We start from the raw sequence: 16,247 nt of genomic DNA on the forward strand, positions 1-16,247 counted from the left end.
GGAAGGATGGATGGAAGGATGGAAGGATGGATGGATGGATGGAAGGATGGAAGGAAGGATGGAAGGATGGAAGGATGGAAGGAAGGAAGGAAGGAAGGATGGATGGATGGAAGGAAGGATGGAAGGATGGATGGATGGAAGGAAGGAAGGAAGGAAGGATGGATGGATGGAAGGAAGGATGGAAGGAAGGATGGATGGAAGGAAGGATGGATGGAAGGATGGAAGGAAGGAAGGATGGAAGGAAGGATGGAAGGAAGGAAGGATGGAAGGAAGGAAGGATGGAAGGATGGAAGGATGGAAGGAAGGAAGGAAGGGTGGAAGGAAGGAAGGAAGGAAGGATGGAAGGAAGGAAGGATGGAAGGAAGGAAGGATGGAAGGATGGATGGAAGGAAGGATGTAAGGAAGGAAGGAAGGAAGGATGGAAGGAAGGAAGGAAGGATGGAAGGAAGGAAGGATGGAAGGAAGGAAGGATGGAAGGATGGATGGAAGGAAGGATGGAAGGAAGGAAGGATGGATGGAAGGATGGAAGGAAGGAAGGATGGAAGGAAGGAAGGAAGGAAGGAAGGATGAGTGAAACTGACTAAACTCACACTTGAGTCTGTCGTACAAAATCTGCAAAGTGTTGATCCCTGGAACACAACTCAATGATCCTCAGACGCTCCTGGATCTCCTGCACAGAGGACAGAGGACAGAAGTCAGAAGACAGAAGACAGAGGACAGAGGTCAGAGGTCAGAGGACAGAGGACAGAGGTCAGAGGACAGAAGACAGAGGACAGAGGACAGAAGACAGAGGACAGAAGACAGAAGACAGAGGACAGAGGTCAGAGGACAGAAGACAGAGGTCAGAGGTCAGAGGTCAGAGGACAGAGGACAGAGGACAGAGGTCAGAGGACAGAAGACAGAGGACAGAGGACAGAAGACAGAGGACAGAAGACAGAAGACAGAGGACAGAGGTCAGAGGACAGAAGACAGAGGTCAGAGGACAGAGGACAGAGGAAACATGTTTACAGTCAGGAGGAATTATAATAGAGTCGTACAAACGTCTACATCTGGACGTCCTGCAGAGAGCACCAACCTCTGAGCCAATAAGACGTGGCAACACTCAGAGCCTAGACCAGGGGTGTCCAAACTAAGGCCTGTGGTCCAAACTAAGGCCCCTGGTCCAAACTAAGGCCCCTGGTCCAAACTAAGGCCCCTGGTCCAAACTACACAAAACAAGATTTATCAAGACTAAGATGGTAAAGGTTTTCTCTGATGAATCTTGTTTTGATGCTGGCGCCACCTACTGGTAAAACTAGATAGTCTGGTCTGATCTGGCCTGATCGAGTTTCACAGTCTGGTCTAATAGTCTGGTCTAATAGTCTGGTCTAATAGTCTGGTCTAATAGTCTGGTCTGATCAGGTCTAATAGTCTGGTCTGATCAGGTCTAATAGTCTGGTCTGGTCTGGCCTGATCGAGTTTCACAGTCTGGTCTGATCAGGTCTAATAGTCTGGTCTGGTCTGGCCTGATCTAGTTTCACAGTCTGGTCCGATCAGGTCTAATAGTCTGGTCTGATCAGGTCTAATAGTCTGGTCTGATCTGGTCTAATAGTCTGGTCTGGTCTGGCCTGATCGAGTTTCATAGTCTGGTCTGATCAGGTCTAATAGTCTGGTCTGATCAGGTCTAATAGTCTGGTCTGGTCTGGCCTGATCGAGTTTCATAGTCTGGTCTGATCAGGTCTAATAGTCTGGTCTGATCAGGTCTAATAGTCTGGTCTGATCAGGTCTAATAGTCTGGTCTGGTCTGGTCTGATCTAGTTTCATAGTCTGGTCTGGTCTAATAGTCTGGCCTGATCTCGTTTCACAGTCTGGTCTGATCAGGTCTAATAGTCTGGTCTGATCAGGTCTAATAGTCTGGTCTGGTCTGGTCTGATCTAGTTTCACAGTCTGGTCTGGTCTAATAGTCTGGCCTGATCTAGTTTCACAGTCTGGTCTGGTCTAATAGTCTGGCCTGATCTAGTTTCACAGTCTGGTCTGATCAGGTCTAATAGTCTGGTCTGGTCTGGTCTGATCTAGTTTCATAGTCTGGTCTGATCAGGTCTAATAGTCTGGTCTGATCAGGTCTAATAGTCTGGTCTGGTCTGGTCTGATCTAGTTTCATAGTCTGGTCTGATCAGGTCTAATAGTCTGGTCTGATCAGGTCTAATAGTCTGGTCTGATCAGGTCTAATAGTCTGGTCTGGTCTGGTCTGATCTAGTTTCATAGTCTGGTCTGGTCTAATAGCCTGGCCTGATCCAGTTTCACAGTCTGGTCTGGTCTAATAGTCTGGCCTGATCTAGTTTCACAGTCTGGTCTGATCAGGTCTAATAGTCTGGTCTGATCAGGTCTAATAGTCTGGTCTGGTCTAATAGTCTGGTCTGATCAGGTCTAATAGTCTGGTCTAATAGTCTGGTCTGATCAGGTCTAATAGTCTGGTCTAATAGTCTGGTCTGGTCTGGTCTAATAGTCTGGTCTGATGAGGTCTAATAGTCTGGTCTGATCAGGTCTAATAGTCTGTTCTGGTCTGGTCTGATCTAGTTTCATAGTCTGGTCTGGTCTAATAGTCTGGCCTGATCTAGTTTCACAGTCTGGTCTGGTCTAATAGTCTGGCCTGATCCAGTTTCACAGTCTGGTCTGATCAGGTCTAATAGTCTGGTCTGATCAGGTCTAATAGTCTGGTCTGGTCTGGTCTAATAGTCTGGTCTGATCAGGTCTAATAGTCTGGTCTGGTCTGGTCTGATCTAGTTTCATAGTCTGGTCAGACAGTCTGGTCTAATAGTCTGGTCTGATCAGGTCTAATAGTCTGGTCTAATAGTCTGGTCTGATCAGGTCTAATAGTCTGGTCTGATAGTCTGGTCTGATCAGGTCTAATAGTCTGGTCTGGTCTGGTCTGATCTAGTTTCACAGTCTGGTCTGACAGTCTGGTCTGGCCTGAGCTAGTTTCACAGTCTGGTCTGGTCTGGTCTAATAGTCTGGTCTGATCAGGTCTAATAGTCTGGTCTGGTCTGGTCTAATAGTCTGGTCTGATCAGGTCTAATAGTCTGGTCTGGTCTGGCCTGAGCTAGTTTCACAGTCTGGTCTGATCTGGTCTAATAGTCTGGTCTGATCTGGTCTAATAGTCTGGTCTGATCAGGTCTAATAGTCTGGTCTGGTCTGGCCTGAGCTAGTTTCACAGTCTGGTCTGATCTGGTCTAATAGTCTGGTCTGATCTGGTCTAATAGTCTGGTCTGATCAGGTCTAATAGTCTGGTCTGGTCTGGCCTGAGCTAGTTTCACAGTCTGGTCTGATCTGGTCTAATAGTCTGGTCTGGTCTGGTCTAATAGTGTGGTCTGATCAGGTCTAATAGTCTGGTCTGGTCTGGCCTGAGCTAGTTTCACAGTCTGGTCTGATCTGGTCTAATAGTCTGGTCTGATCAGGTCTAATAGTCTGGTCTGATCAGGTCTAATAGTCTGGTCTGATCAGGTCTAATAGTCTGGTCTGGTCAGGATGAAGTGACGGAGGCCGGTAACTACCTCTCTGCTGAGCGTCGTGTTCTGGTAGATGTTCCTTATCTCGTCACTGCTGAGGTCTTTGGAGGCGCCGTCCGAGCTACTGTATGGAGGTAGGTCCGGGTTGCGGCGGTGGTAGTACTTGGGCACCTGGTCGTCATAGCGACGGTAGTACTGGGCGGTCACCGGGTCACTCTCAAACATGGGGTTGAACTTAGTGGCTCGCTCCAGCGTCGGGACACTGTCTCCTCGCCTGGAGGACAACAAGGAGGACAAACTTTAAAGTGAATGTATTTTTATAAACGGTTCTGGTTCTAGTGCTTTCTTTTAAGGTCACCGTAGTGGGTCCTCGGTGTCCTCCCCGTCGTACTGCTCTCGCAGCGTCCTCGCCAGGAAGAAGATGATCCCCGCCGCCACCAGCAGGAAACCAGCCACCGAGGCGATGGCGATGCCGACCACCAAAGGCTCAGAGACGTACTCCTCGCAGTGCTCGCCGCGATACCACCAGTTCTCTCCAACCCGACACCTGTAGCGAGGGACACAGTGTTAGCGGCTAATGCCAGAACCCCTGACATGCTCCTGTGTAAAACCTCCTCCCACCTGCAGATGGCCCCCTTCCCGGGGATGATGTCACATTTTCCGTCGTTGAGGCAGAAGTCGTGTTGCACCTCGCAGACGCTCTGACACGGCAGGCCGTCCACGCTCAGATACCCGGCGTCGCACACGCACTCGGCCTCGCCGGACCACCGGTTCACCATACACCTGGAGAACTCGTTACACGCCTGGAACTTACAGGGGTCGGCCCGGTCTCCTGCAGAAGAACCAGAGGAAGACGAGAACGAAGGAGGACACCGTTCAGAGAGACCTACTGGAACCAGTCTGATCCACCAACATCTTGATACCAGGTACCAGAGGGAGCTCCAGAGCTCTACTGGAGTTTCTTGAATTTCCCTCGGGATCAATAAAGTATCTATCTATCTATCTAGAGTCCAGGCCTCGATGTTGGAGGGACTCAAAGTCAGGAGGTCTAATATATGTCTTAATGTGCCCCAGGAGGAGTTTAGGTTTTCATCAGGAATGTCTGAAACCCACATGACTAGTTTGGAGGTCTTGGCGTCTGGAGTCTCTGATCAACCACGGGTCGTTGGGGAAGTCGCCCTTGTTTCAGATTTGGACTCGTGACGACCGAGTCCAGCCGGTATAACACTGACCGAGTGCTTGTGCAATGGAAAACCTGGTTCCAGGGGACAGTGAGGAGGCTGAGGAGTAAACTGATTATTGAGTCCACGGTGACTCACTGCTGTGGATTAGGACTACCAGGCTGTCAGGAGCTCCTCTGATTGGCTCAGACAGATTAACGCCCTGCAGCTCAGCAGAGATGGAGGGAAGATGGAGTCATTCCTCAGACAACACCACAGAAAATCTCCGTCTTTACAAATCAATCCGAAAATCTGCTGCAACAACAACATGTTGCTCACCGCGCTGATACGGGTTCTCAACCACGTGACCGCTGCCACCAAGCTTTATTACAATTCTGTTTCTGGCCTCATGGGGGCAGCAAACACCTCATCAACGTCTCGTCTATGTCACATTTTAGGACAAGAACGAGACGTCTGGTCTAAAGAACCAGACTACGTGGGCTCAGACAGACGCTGTGATGTTGATTCATCAAGGTGAGTCAGATCAGGTCCCTCCCAGACAGATTATCTGGGGTTTTAGATCAGTCCTGACAGGTGAAGACCGTCCGAGCTGCTTAAGTCGCTGCAGACACAAACTGAGGCAGCAGCTGAGCTGTCATTATGAATTATTAAAAGTTTAACCTTCACCTTTACATCAGCGCAAAGAAAACCAGAACCAAAGAGTCAGATGTGACTTTTACCTGATTCCACATCCAGAGAGTACTTGTCGATGGCCAGGTTCATGGTTTGGTAGGCGGTGTTGGCGAAGTCCTCCAGGATCAGGTAGATGACATTGGTGACCTCTTTGGGAACCGGTTTACCGAACCTCATCCTGCTGTTCACCACAATGCTGCCGTTTCTGAAGTTGAGGATCTCCAGGTTCTGGAAGTTGTTCAGGTTGGACTGCAGGTACGGAACCAGCTGAAAGACGAAGGCGAGTTAGGAGCGTGAATCTGGTGAAGCTAAGAGGTTTTATTCTCTGAGTTCTCACCAGTTGTAGGAAACGTTGCTCCAGGGCCTTGTACTCTGGGGAGCTTTTGTTGAAGAGGTCCATGGAGAACGCCATGTTGGTCACCCTCAAGCTGAAGAAGACCGTCAGAGCTCTGCCAGGTCGGGTTGGCAGTGCAATGGCCTCCAGGTCCGACCCCTGGGCTCCACTGGAGAAGCCGCTGGTGTCACCTTCGGTCGCTATGCCGCCGTACTGAAACACATCGAAGCTGACGTCGATGCTCGGGACGTCGGAGAAACCGCGTTCAAAAGGTTGGAGCTCTGTCCCAGGACTGCCGTCATCGGGATTTAGTAGGGAGGGGGTTGGTGTTTGGAGGCTGCTGCCGTCGCCTCCCAAAGGCTCTATCAAGCTCGAGTCTTCCGTAGAACCTGGAGACGTTTCTGCTGCATCAGTTGGTGCACCTACAGTTTTGTTTAACACTTCAGGTCTTGATGGAAGAACCTCTGAAGATGGAGGAACCGCTGAAGACTGAGGAACTTCTGGAGATGGAGGAACCTCTGAGGACGGAGAGCTTATTGGAACTTCGCTGACCTCCTCGTGGTTTGGGTGCTCATGGTGAACCAGATCTTCATCCTCCGGAACTGAATCCGACACTCGAGTGAACGGCGAGTCTTTTTCAGGTGAGAGTTGAGCGTCGATAGCGCGGTCTGAACTCGTAGACGTGGTCAGGATCGGAGCGGCGGTCGTCGCAGTGACCACCATGAACTCATCCACAACCAGGTCCTCATCCAGGACTTTAACCGTTGGCGGCAACGTTGTTGTAGTTGCAGTTGTGCCAATGTGTAGCTCTTCTAAAATCTCAATGGCTTCGTGGTCATTTGTTCCTAGCGGCAGTTTAGGTTTATGCGTGACTTCCTGGAGTTGTGTCAACTCCTCCTTGGTCGTACCAAAGCCGAATTCACTGACTGTGACCGCCTGTACCTCCACAAAGGTAGGAAGCTCTGGGCTTGATGGAACATCTGCATCAGAGACTTCAACCTCAGGAACATCTGCTACTGATTCAGATGCAGCTCCAGCTACTGGACGTTCTATTAATGCGTCTGTAGTTTCTTCCATCTCTGCAGAGATTTCCTGAAGATTGACAACAGAATCTGTCAGTCCTGCAGAAACAGGGGCCTCCCGAGTCCAAGCTTCAGGTTCAGGAGAATCTGTGACCGGTAACGTGAGCGCATGAGGCTCAGTCAGGGAGTAGTCGCCATAGACGCCGGACGCTTCCACTGTCTGCACAGAAAGCTCAACAGTCAGGGTTCCTCTGGGCAAGAACACAGGCGCCTGGGTCGTGGTGGAGTAGCGGGGATCAGTGCTGATGTGCGGCGTTATCAGGACCAGATCCAGAAAAGGTTCCTCAATGCGTCCGTCCTGAAATGGTTCTTCAAAAGCAGGACGTGTCGTCCAAGACATGTCAGCCTCTGTAACTCCCGGTGAAACCAAATCTTTCTCAGCGGTTGGTGTCTCGTCCTCGTCACTGTCCTCCTCCTCCTCTAGGTCTGGTGGAGGCAGCCCCTCCAGGCCGCCTTCCCTCTCCTTATAAACCTCGCCAGAAGCCACTGAAGTCTGCCAGGACCAGAGATCTGTACCCTGACCGTCTCCAGAGAAACCAGAACCGGATCCATCATCTAGAGAGACCTCAGTGGTCGTTCGAGTCGGACCAGCTATGTGGTCATCTCTGGGGTTCTCGCTGCCGGTGCTGAGAGCGTTACTGACCAGAAATCCCTCGTCTTCAATATTTACATTATCTGTAAAGCAGAGAAACAAAAGGAGGTCAAATCTCAAACTAGAGGACGGGTGTCAAACTACAGACCTGCCAGAGGGTTCAATCCAAAAGTTACACAGAAGACAATAACTGTCCACTCAGGCGCTCTGAGACACCGAGACCAGAACTAAACTGTAGAAGGATAGTTGATTAAATGATGTACTTGTTCTTCTTTGCACTAAAACAAAGAGAATGTTGATGTTGTTTACAGGTTGTTATCTCTCCCTGTGACAAGCTCCGTATCTGTTCCGTGATCCAGTTCTCAGCTCCAGGTTTGAACATTTTGTAAAAGTTTCGGTAGCTTACTGTCTGGAGTCGCTGGCTCCAGGTCGAAGGTCTTCTTGGGGAACTCGGCGTCCGGCGGAGGAGCCGTGCTCTCGTCGAACAGGAGGACGTCGTTCTCGCCCGCCGACTCGCTCTGCGGACCTTTCCATTGGTCGAAGGGGTCGAACAGGAAGTCGTCCTTCTTCAGGAAAACGTCGCCGCCGTGCGCCTCGTGGCTCGGGGCGTCGGGAGGCTTCTCTGCAGCCAGGACGTTATCCTGAGAACAGAAGAGAATCCACACACACCAAACTTCATCCTCTGCTGACATCAGTAAACCTAAAATCCAGTTTTCTTTCAGCTGGGACAAAAGTGACGAATCGTCCTTTTCGTTTTGACTCACCATGTTGTCATAGGCGTCGGCCGGTCGGCTCGTCGGTTTCCCAGAAGGCAACAGATTCTCTGCTGCAAAAAGAAACAAGGTCAGTTCAGATGGAACTTTTCCAAACCGACCCATAAAAATCTGTTATTATTAAAAAATAGTTTAAAGTCATTTGAACCGGGTCCTCGTTGGTGGAAATATCTGGATCTACACGAGTCAGAACCTTTTTCCTTGATTTTAGTTTCTTTGATATTTGGAACCTTAAATAAACTTCAGTTAATAAATAAATCATCTGTGAGGGGCACGGTACCGTTCTCCAGCTGCAGCGGGTCGGCCTGCGTCTCCAGGCTGCCGTTGGTCATGAAGTTGTCTTTGTGCAGCGCCTCGGTGATGTAGTTGCGGAAGTCGGTGATGGTGTAGACGACGGTGGGCTGCTCGGCGGCGCCAGGGAAGTTCTTCTCCACCAGGTTGTTCTGCAGCGAGATGAAGTCCAGCGTGTCGTTGGCGACCCCGCCGCCGTCCACCTCCAGGACGATGGCGTAGTTCACCAGGACCACCAAACCCCTGATGGGACCGGAGCAGTAAACTGTGAGAGGACTCGTAGAGCTAGAGGTTAACAGCTTTAATGAAATATGGAGGTTTAAATGTCTCAGGTTAATTTAATAAAGAGAACTGTCGACCCTCTGGTTGACAGAGTTCAGGTTGACAGCGAACGTGTTGGTGATAATCCTGCAGGGCTGCAGGTGGCCGGCGGACAGCGAACGACTTATCCCAACTTAAGAGCTGATTGACTATTGTTAAGGACATTAAGAGGAAATTAGAGCAGCGAAGCAGCAGAGACGTTATTTACTGCGACAGACTTTAAGGTCATGTGACTCTCTGCAGAGAGATGAAGAACCAGGAACACTTACCGCTCCAGGTCCTTCTGAGGCCTGAAACAAACGAGACAACACATGAGAACATGGAGAAGACAGAACTGGGTTCAAAAAAGGTCGGCCGAGACTTTACCTGAACTCGACGATGTGGATGTTCTTGAAACCCGGCAGCCTCTCGAAGGCGTCTTCAATCTGTTCAGAACAAAACCAGTGAGTCTCACGTGTCCACATGTCCACATGTCCACGTTCATTAAACTCCTCAGGAAACAGACATTTGAGACATCTGAGCTTGTTTCTAGTTCGAGCTTCTTGCTGCAGCGTTGGAAACAGAAAACTAAACTCTACGATCCTTCCCTCCAAAGATGATTTATTGTCGTCTCATTAACGAGCCGCCTATAAACCCACTTCCTGCGTCACTGCTGTGGAGCGGCGCCTGAAAACCTCTCCCCTACGTGAGGGTGAGTCAGCCCTGGTGTTCTCCGTTCACCCTTCTCCGGCTCAGGTTCTGCCTTGGAGCCTCGTATAGAAACCAGACCTTTAAAGCGGAGCCAAGCTGCTGAGTCTGCAGGTTTGTGGGGAAACCACCGGCGGAGTCTGGTGGAGTCAGAGAGGAAGGATCCGAAACAGGATGTGGAAACTGAGTCAAACTCACCCTGCGTGAGAAGCGCCGGGCCAGCTGCTGGTACTCGGAGCTGCTCGGGTCTCTCAGGGCGTTGTTGTAGGTTTCTGATCTCAGCTTCAGGCTCAGCTCCACCACCTGGTCCTTCAGGGGCCTCGGGGGCCGCAGCAGGGTGGCGTCTATCTCGTTTCCGATCTGAACGTTTGGGGGGAAGAACATGAATCAGTTTGGTATCAGCTGGTGTCGGTGGATGCGACCTCGTCCAGACCTTACCGAGTTCTCCTGCTCATCTTCTGAGTCGAAGCCGTTGTTTCCCAGAAGGTTGTCGTCGACTTCGTGCGGCGTCTCCGTCAGGTCGGGGAAGTTGCCATTGTTGTACTCCACCACATATTTGGTTGTGGTCTCCAGAGAGGAACTGGTTGTGGCCTCCTCAATAACCAGAGCAGTGACTTCAGGAACCAGGACACCATCCTCCCCATGGTCCTCCCCGTGGTCCTCCCCATGGTCCTCCCCGTAGTCCTCCCCGTGGTCCTCCCCGTGGTCCTCCCCCTGGTCCTCCCCCTGGTCCTCCCTGTGGTCCTCCCCGTGGTCCTCCTCGACGTCCTCCCCATGGTCCTCCTCGTAGTCCTCCCCATGGTCCTCCCCATGGTCCTCCTCGAGGTCCTCCTCGTGGTTGTCCTCAGCTGGAAGCTTCTCGGAAGCGACAGTCTGAACTTCTGGAAATGTTTGACTCGGAGCCTCAGGTTCTTCAGAGGTGTCCTCTGTGGTTTCTGGTGGAGGTTCTGTTGCTACCGGAGGTCCAGATGTGTCCTCCTCTTCCTCCTCAGTCCTCGGCAGTAAAACCTCCACATCTTCTGGGACGACGACAACAACAGGAGTGATCTCCTCCTCGGACGTTGCTCCTGGTGTTTTATCAGCAGATATTGGAACAAGATCTGTTTCAAACTCATCATGTTCTATATGTTCTTCTGCTTCCTTTACAGATCCTCCTGCTGGTTCCTCCCTTTCTGCAAGTTCTCCTACAGGTTCTAGTGTTGGTTCTGTTGACTCAAGTTCTTCAATGGGTTCCTCAGGTTCAGGTCCATGTGATGGTTCTCCTCTGGGTTTGGTTTCTTCTTTAAAGTCTTCTCCAGGTTCAGGTTCATGATGGGTTTCTACTTCAGGTTCTGGTTCTCCTCTGGGTTTGGTTTCTTCTTTAAAGTCTTCTCCAGGTTCAGGTTCATGATGGGTTTCTACTGCAGGTTCTGGTTCTCCTCTGGGTTGGGTTTCTTCTTTAAAGTGTTCTCCAGGTTCAGGTTCATGATGGGTTTCTACTGCAGGTTCTGGTTCTCCTCTGGGTTTGGTTTCTTCTCTAGGGTCTTCTCCTGGTTCAGGTTCATGATGGGTTTCTACTTCAGGTTCTGGTTCTCCTCTGGGTTGGATTTCTTCTTTAAAGTCTTCTCCAGGTTCAGGTTCATGATGGGTTTCTACTTCAGGTCCTGGTTCTCCTCTGGGTTGGGTTTCTTCTTTAAAGTCTTCTCCAGGTTCAGGTTCATGATGGGTTTCTACGGCAGGTTCTGGTTCTCCTCTGGGTTGGGTTTCTTCTTTAAAGTCTTCTCCAGGTTCAGGTTCATGATGGGTTTCTACTGCAGGTTCTGGTTCTCCTCTGGGTTGGGTTTCTTCTTTAAAGTCTTCTCCAGGTTCAGGTTCATGATGGGTTTCTACTGCAGGTTCTGGTTCTCCTCTGGGTTGGGTTTCTTCCCTAAGGTCATCTCCAGGTTCTGGTTCATGTACTGTTGAAGGTTCTGTTTCCTCTTTGAGTTTGGTTTCCTCTTTCGGGTCTTCTCCTGGTTGGAGTTCTACTTTAGGTTCTGGTTCTCCTCTGGGTTTGCTTCCTTCTTCTGGAGGTTCTGTTGGTGGTGCTGTTGTATTTCCTTCTTCTTTAACTGGTTCTCCTGGCTCCCCTGGTTTCTTTATTGGCTGTTCTTTGAGGACTTCTACTTCTATTACAGCTTCAGGTGGTTCTTCTTCTTCTGTTGTGACATCTTCTGGAGGTTCTGCCTCTGCTTCCTCGTGTGGTTCTTCTTCTGCAGGTCCAGTGTCCATTCCATTTACTGGCTCTTCTTCAGTTCCATCTTCAGAAACATCTTGATGTTCCACGTCGACCTCCTCCTTGTCTGGCGAGATCAGAGTCGGACCTGAAGTGACGTCCTCGTCTCCTGTGTCTTCTGTCTCATTTGCAGTCATCAGAACCGAGGCCTGAGATGGAGGTTCTGTTTCTGAGACGGGTTCTAATTCTGGAGTCACGTTGATGAATATTTCAGCCTCTTCTTCTGGATTGATTTTCACAAACACAGCTGGAGTTTCCTCTGAGCTGACACTGTTTTCATCTGGACTAACAGCAGCTTCTGAAGGAGGTTCTACTGCTGGAACATCTATATCACCTTCAGGTTCTCCAAGATCTTCTGATCCAGGTGCTTGTGGTAACGTTTCACTGGTCAACGAGACGTCTGAGCTGATGTCCAGAGAGTTGTGTGGAGTTTCTGAGGCCACAAAGATGGCCGTCTCAGTTATTTGCTCCGTCACAACTTCTGAAGGAACCTCTGAAGGAGGTTCTATAGCTGGAACATGTGCTTCACCTTCAGGTTTTTGGAGAACTTCTAATCCAGGTGCTTGTTGTCGCATCTCATCAGTCAATGAGACGTCTGAGCTGATGTCCACAAAGTTGTCTGGGACCACAAAGGCTTTGACGGTCGTCTCAGGGATACGCGAGGACACGACCTCCGAAGGAACCTCCGAAGGAACCTCTTCCACCGTCACTGCCTCTGTCACTAGAGTGGTGGATATTTCATGAAGAACCGCAACAGCAGCGTCTGTGGTGATGACCTCCGGCGGCGGCCCCTGGCTTTCCAGGATAACTTCAGATCCAGGTACATCCACGTCTTCAGGGGTGCGCTGAAGGACCTCGACGTCCTCTGGGGAGTTTGGGACGGTTTTCTCTTCCTCATCATTGTCCTCCCCAACAATTAAAACCTCAGCACCTGTTTCCTGGACGTCTATAGCGTCCTCTGGCGGGACACCAGCAGCAGGGTCAACGGTCAAAGCCACGGAGGGTGGAGCGGTAGGAGGAAGGTCGTCCTGGTTGAAGACGGTGGCGTCCTCCTCTGAAACAGAAAGCAGGAGACAGTGAGAAAGAAGCTTTTATTCTGAAGTTACACTGAGAACCAGCATTTGGTTTTTGTCGGGACAGCATCTGAAGGCCTCTGCCCTCCCCCTCCGCTGACCCTGGTGGTTGTCCTGCAGTAGCTCAGTCCACTGACCAGACTGCTGCCTGTAAATAGGCTTAGTGATCTATTCTCAGAGCGCTGACGGGAACCACGCCGTCCTCTCACAGGACGGATTGAGACGGGTCCATCAAGACCTGCATCAGCTGGTCCTTCATGTCTGGATCAACCAACACCACCCCCAATGTAACTGCACAGTTACATGTGTTAATAGTTATTAATTCCCTCGTCCGTTAGCGTTAGCTTAGCTTTAATATATTTTAGTTCATTACTCAGGTCATTACGAGGTCTTTACTCTGAGTCCAGTAAAGACCAGATCTAATGTGAACAGATCTCGTAGCTCGTCTCGCGAAGGTTCTTCATCAGTGAGACCAGAGACATGTGGGTCTTTTGTGCTCCGGATCAGGACATGGTCTAATGTGGACTGGGCCAGGATATGGTCTAACGTGGTCTGGGTCAGGAGAGATCTTACCTGGACGAGTCTCGGTTATTGAGTCTCCGGTCTGGACGGTGGTCTCCTCAGAGCTGAGGGACAGAGACAGAAGTTTATATTTAGTCCAGAACCTTGAAGAGAAAAGAGGTTAAACTTGTTTTCGGGTCTCGTGATGTCCGAGTGCTAAAGCGAAGCAGATGAAAGCGTGCAGCGACTTTAGGAGGATTTCACTGACTCCATCACTTCCTGACTCTTTATTCACAGAAAACATCTGTGAAACATCTGGTGTTCCTCTTTAAACTCAGGACGGAGCAGCCGGGACATTTTTACAGCGAGAATTAACTGAAACCAGAGCGCTGTAAAAAATGAAACAAGACAAACAAACAAACAAGACGTCGGCGCGGCAACGCTCGGCTTCCTGCTTCTGCCCTGGAGTTTTCATCAACGAGCTAACCTGCTAATATCTGCAGTTAGCCGCACTAGCATTCACGACTGAGATTATGCTACATGTACCATGCTTTAAGTAGCATCCTATGGAGCAACATTCAGTGTTAACATGCTAATGTGTAGCACTGTGGCTTGTTCTTAACACAGCAGAAACAATCAGCTTGTTAGCAGACTAATGTGTTAGCAGGCTAATGATTAGCACTTGAGCTTAACACAGAAACAATCTGCTTGTTAGCAGGTTAATGTGTTGGCATGCTAATACGAAGCACTTTAGTTTTTCCTCAACACAGCAACATTCTGTATGTTAGCAGGCTAAAACTAGCATGCTAATGTGTAGCACTTTAGTGTTCGCTCAACACAGCAGCAGTATGTATGTTAGCAAGCTAAAGCTATCCCGCAACAAGCATCTTTTCTGCATCATATGGACACTTAGTCTGAATGCTAAACACTTAGCATGTAGCATGTTGACTGTTTTATACTGAGAGGTCCAGCCCAGCTCTGGGGGCGTAGCCTACCTGCAGGGAGGAGGGCCTGAGGTGACGGGGACACTGCAGCAGGTGATGAAACACAGCACAGGTGTGAAAACAACCACCAGACTCAACAAGACGTTAGCTTGACGTTAGCTTGATGTTAGCTCGGCGTCAAAGAATCTTATTCTCCCTGATTAGCCTTTTCGCTAATAAGTTAGCATGTTAATGTGTCGGTGTGAATGAAGGTTTTCAAAGAGAAAAAGATCCTGAGTGTGGACGCGTCACTAAATCTATTTTTTATGGGGTCATGTGACTCCAGCAGGTGTTGACTCACCTGTTGATGGCCGTCGTCATGGCGACTCTCTGGGATAAAGAGACAGGAGTTAATGTTTGAATTTTGTTTGAGGAACGTAGAACCTTTGTTTATGGGAGCGAGAACTCACGCTCCTGATCAGGCGGTCGTGCTCCTCTGATTGGCTGAAGAAGACGCCCATGTCCACGGCGCTGACGGTCCCGTCCATGCAGCGACCCACCCAGTCCTGGTACTCGTCCCGCTCCGGCAGCCGGTCCCAGAAGATCTTGAAGGCCTCCCAGACGGTCTCCTGACACACTGGACAAACACACCTTCATGTTATGAGTAAGAGTCCACGACGCCCCGGTCGTAGCTACATGCTAACATCTGTGTGCTAGCCTCAATGTTAGCTAATGCTAATGTGATGCTACGTTCCTCTGCACCCCCTAGTGGCCTGGTAGGGCTGGAGCAGACTTTGAGTTTTCTCTCAACGTCTGAGCTACTCAGAAAGTTCCCGGTTCCACTAGAGAACAACCTGGAGAGGAACTTAAAAGTGTCTTCAGTGTGTGGTGACCTCTGACCCCTGAGGACTCAGGTGGACCCTAACGTACCTCTGAGGTGGAAGTAGCTGAGGTGGTTGGCAACGGCCTGGTCCAGCGTCTCCTGAGAGCAGAGCTTCACTCCGCTGGGGAACAGGACGTTCCTTCGTCTCCGGGTCAGAACCGACACCGGTCCTCCACGCTCCTCCAGACCCAGGGTCCAATCATCACGCTCCTCCAGTCCCAGCGTCCAATCATCAGAGGCCTCTGAGGAGGTGGTTAAGTTTACTGTTGAAGAGGCTTTTATTCTGAAAATCATCCATTCAGCGAACGAGATCTTTCATGAAGACAAAGAACCAGACTGGTTTTAGCTGGACCAGATCGTTACGTGGTCTGGATCAGTCTGTCAGTCTTTAGAAATCAAGAACTAGAACCAGAGAACTTTGCTGTGACCCGGGTCCCTAACCCAAGGAAGAACCAAACCGTTAACCGTCTCCATCGAGCTAGAACCCAGATGGTTTAGAACCGGTCCTACCTGTCTCCAGGAACACGACCCCCGACAGCAGCAGGGCCCCCAGCGTCCACAGCGGCAGCCTCCCTCCTCCGTGTCCAGCCATGACTCCTCTCTGTGCTCCTCCATCCACCGGGTCCACGGCCGAGTGACGGAGCAGATGGAGATTTCTCCTCTTTGCTCTAATCCCATTTGTTCCGTCTAATCCTGCTGCTGGTCTGGATCAGTGTCACAGGCTGAGGAGGAGCCTGGTCCAACCAGACGGCTCATCGCCACGGGAGGGGACCGGGCACCGGGCACCGGGAACTAGGAAATAGGAACTAGAACCAGAAACCAAGAACTAGGGACCAGAGCCAGGAATTACGGACTGCCAGGACTGGAAATAGAACCAGATCAATGACCAGGAACTGGAACCAGAGACAGGAAACATGAACTAGGGACCAGGAGCCAGGATCCGAGAACAAGAACCAAAATCGGAACCAGGAACTGGGACCAGGGGCACAAACCAGGAACCAGAACCATAGTTGGAAGTAGAACTGGAAACAAAGCAAAGAACAAGGACCAGGAACCAAAACTGGAACCAGGAACCTTTGAGTCCGAGTCAATTGATCAATAAGCGTTTTCTTGGACAAACAAGACACATAACAAGGAACCAGGAACCAAAACCGGAACCGGGAACCTGCAACCAGGACTGGAAACTTATTTGGAA

At 50.3% G+C, this 16,247-nt stretch overlaps 1 protein-coding gene across 1 annotated transcript in view; it reads right to left on the reverse strand.

The window, feature by feature from the left end:
• Window positions 1–15,644, reverse strand: part of LOC311509598 (uncharacterized protein) — a gene marked incomplete at its 5' end in the record, with an annotated part of 20,063 nt that extends 4,419 nt beyond the window's left edge. Inside the window, 18 exons of the mRNA XM_084574829.1 lie at window positions 591–670; window positions 3,531–3,759; window positions 3,844–4,032; window positions 4,107–4,317; window positions 5,386–5,605; window positions 5,676–7,429; window positions 7,711–7,987; window positions 8,111–8,172; window positions 8,400–8,653; window positions 9,001–9,021; window positions 9,098–9,156; window positions 9,617–9,778; window positions 9,857–12,726; window positions 13,319–13,371; window positions 14,531–14,559; window positions 14,640–14,806; window positions 15,100–15,294; window positions 15,563–15,644. Coding sequence (XP_084430955.1) covers window positions 591–670; window positions 3,531–3,759; window positions 3,844–4,032; window positions 4,107–4,317; window positions 5,386–5,605; window positions 5,676–7,429; window positions 7,711–7,987; window positions 8,111–8,172; window positions 8,400–8,653; window positions 9,001–9,021; window positions 9,098–9,156; window positions 9,617–9,778; window positions 9,857–12,726; window positions 13,319–13,371; window positions 14,531–14,559; window positions 14,640–14,806; window positions 15,100–15,294; window positions 15,563–15,644 — 6,914 coding nt within the window. The remainder of the gene's footprint in view (window positions 1–590; window positions 671–3,530; window positions 3,760–3,843; window positions 4,033–4,106; window positions 4,318–5,385; window positions 5,606–5,675; window positions 7,430–7,710; window positions 7,988–8,110; window positions 8,173–8,399; window positions 8,654–9,000; window positions 9,022–9,097; window positions 9,157–9,616; window positions 9,779–9,856; window positions 12,727–13,318; window positions 13,372–14,530; window positions 14,560–14,639; window positions 14,807–15,099; window positions 15,295–15,562) is intronic.
• Between the last annotated feature and the right edge of the window lie 603 nt (window positions 15,645–16,247).

The sequence above is a fragment of the Chelon labrosus genome (genome assembly GCF_963514085.1).
Source record: "Chelon labrosus genome assembly, chromosome: 24".
Taxonomy (NCBI): domain Eukaryota; kingdom Metazoa; phylum Chordata; class Actinopteri; order Mugiliformes; family Mugilidae; genus Chelon; species Chelon labrosus.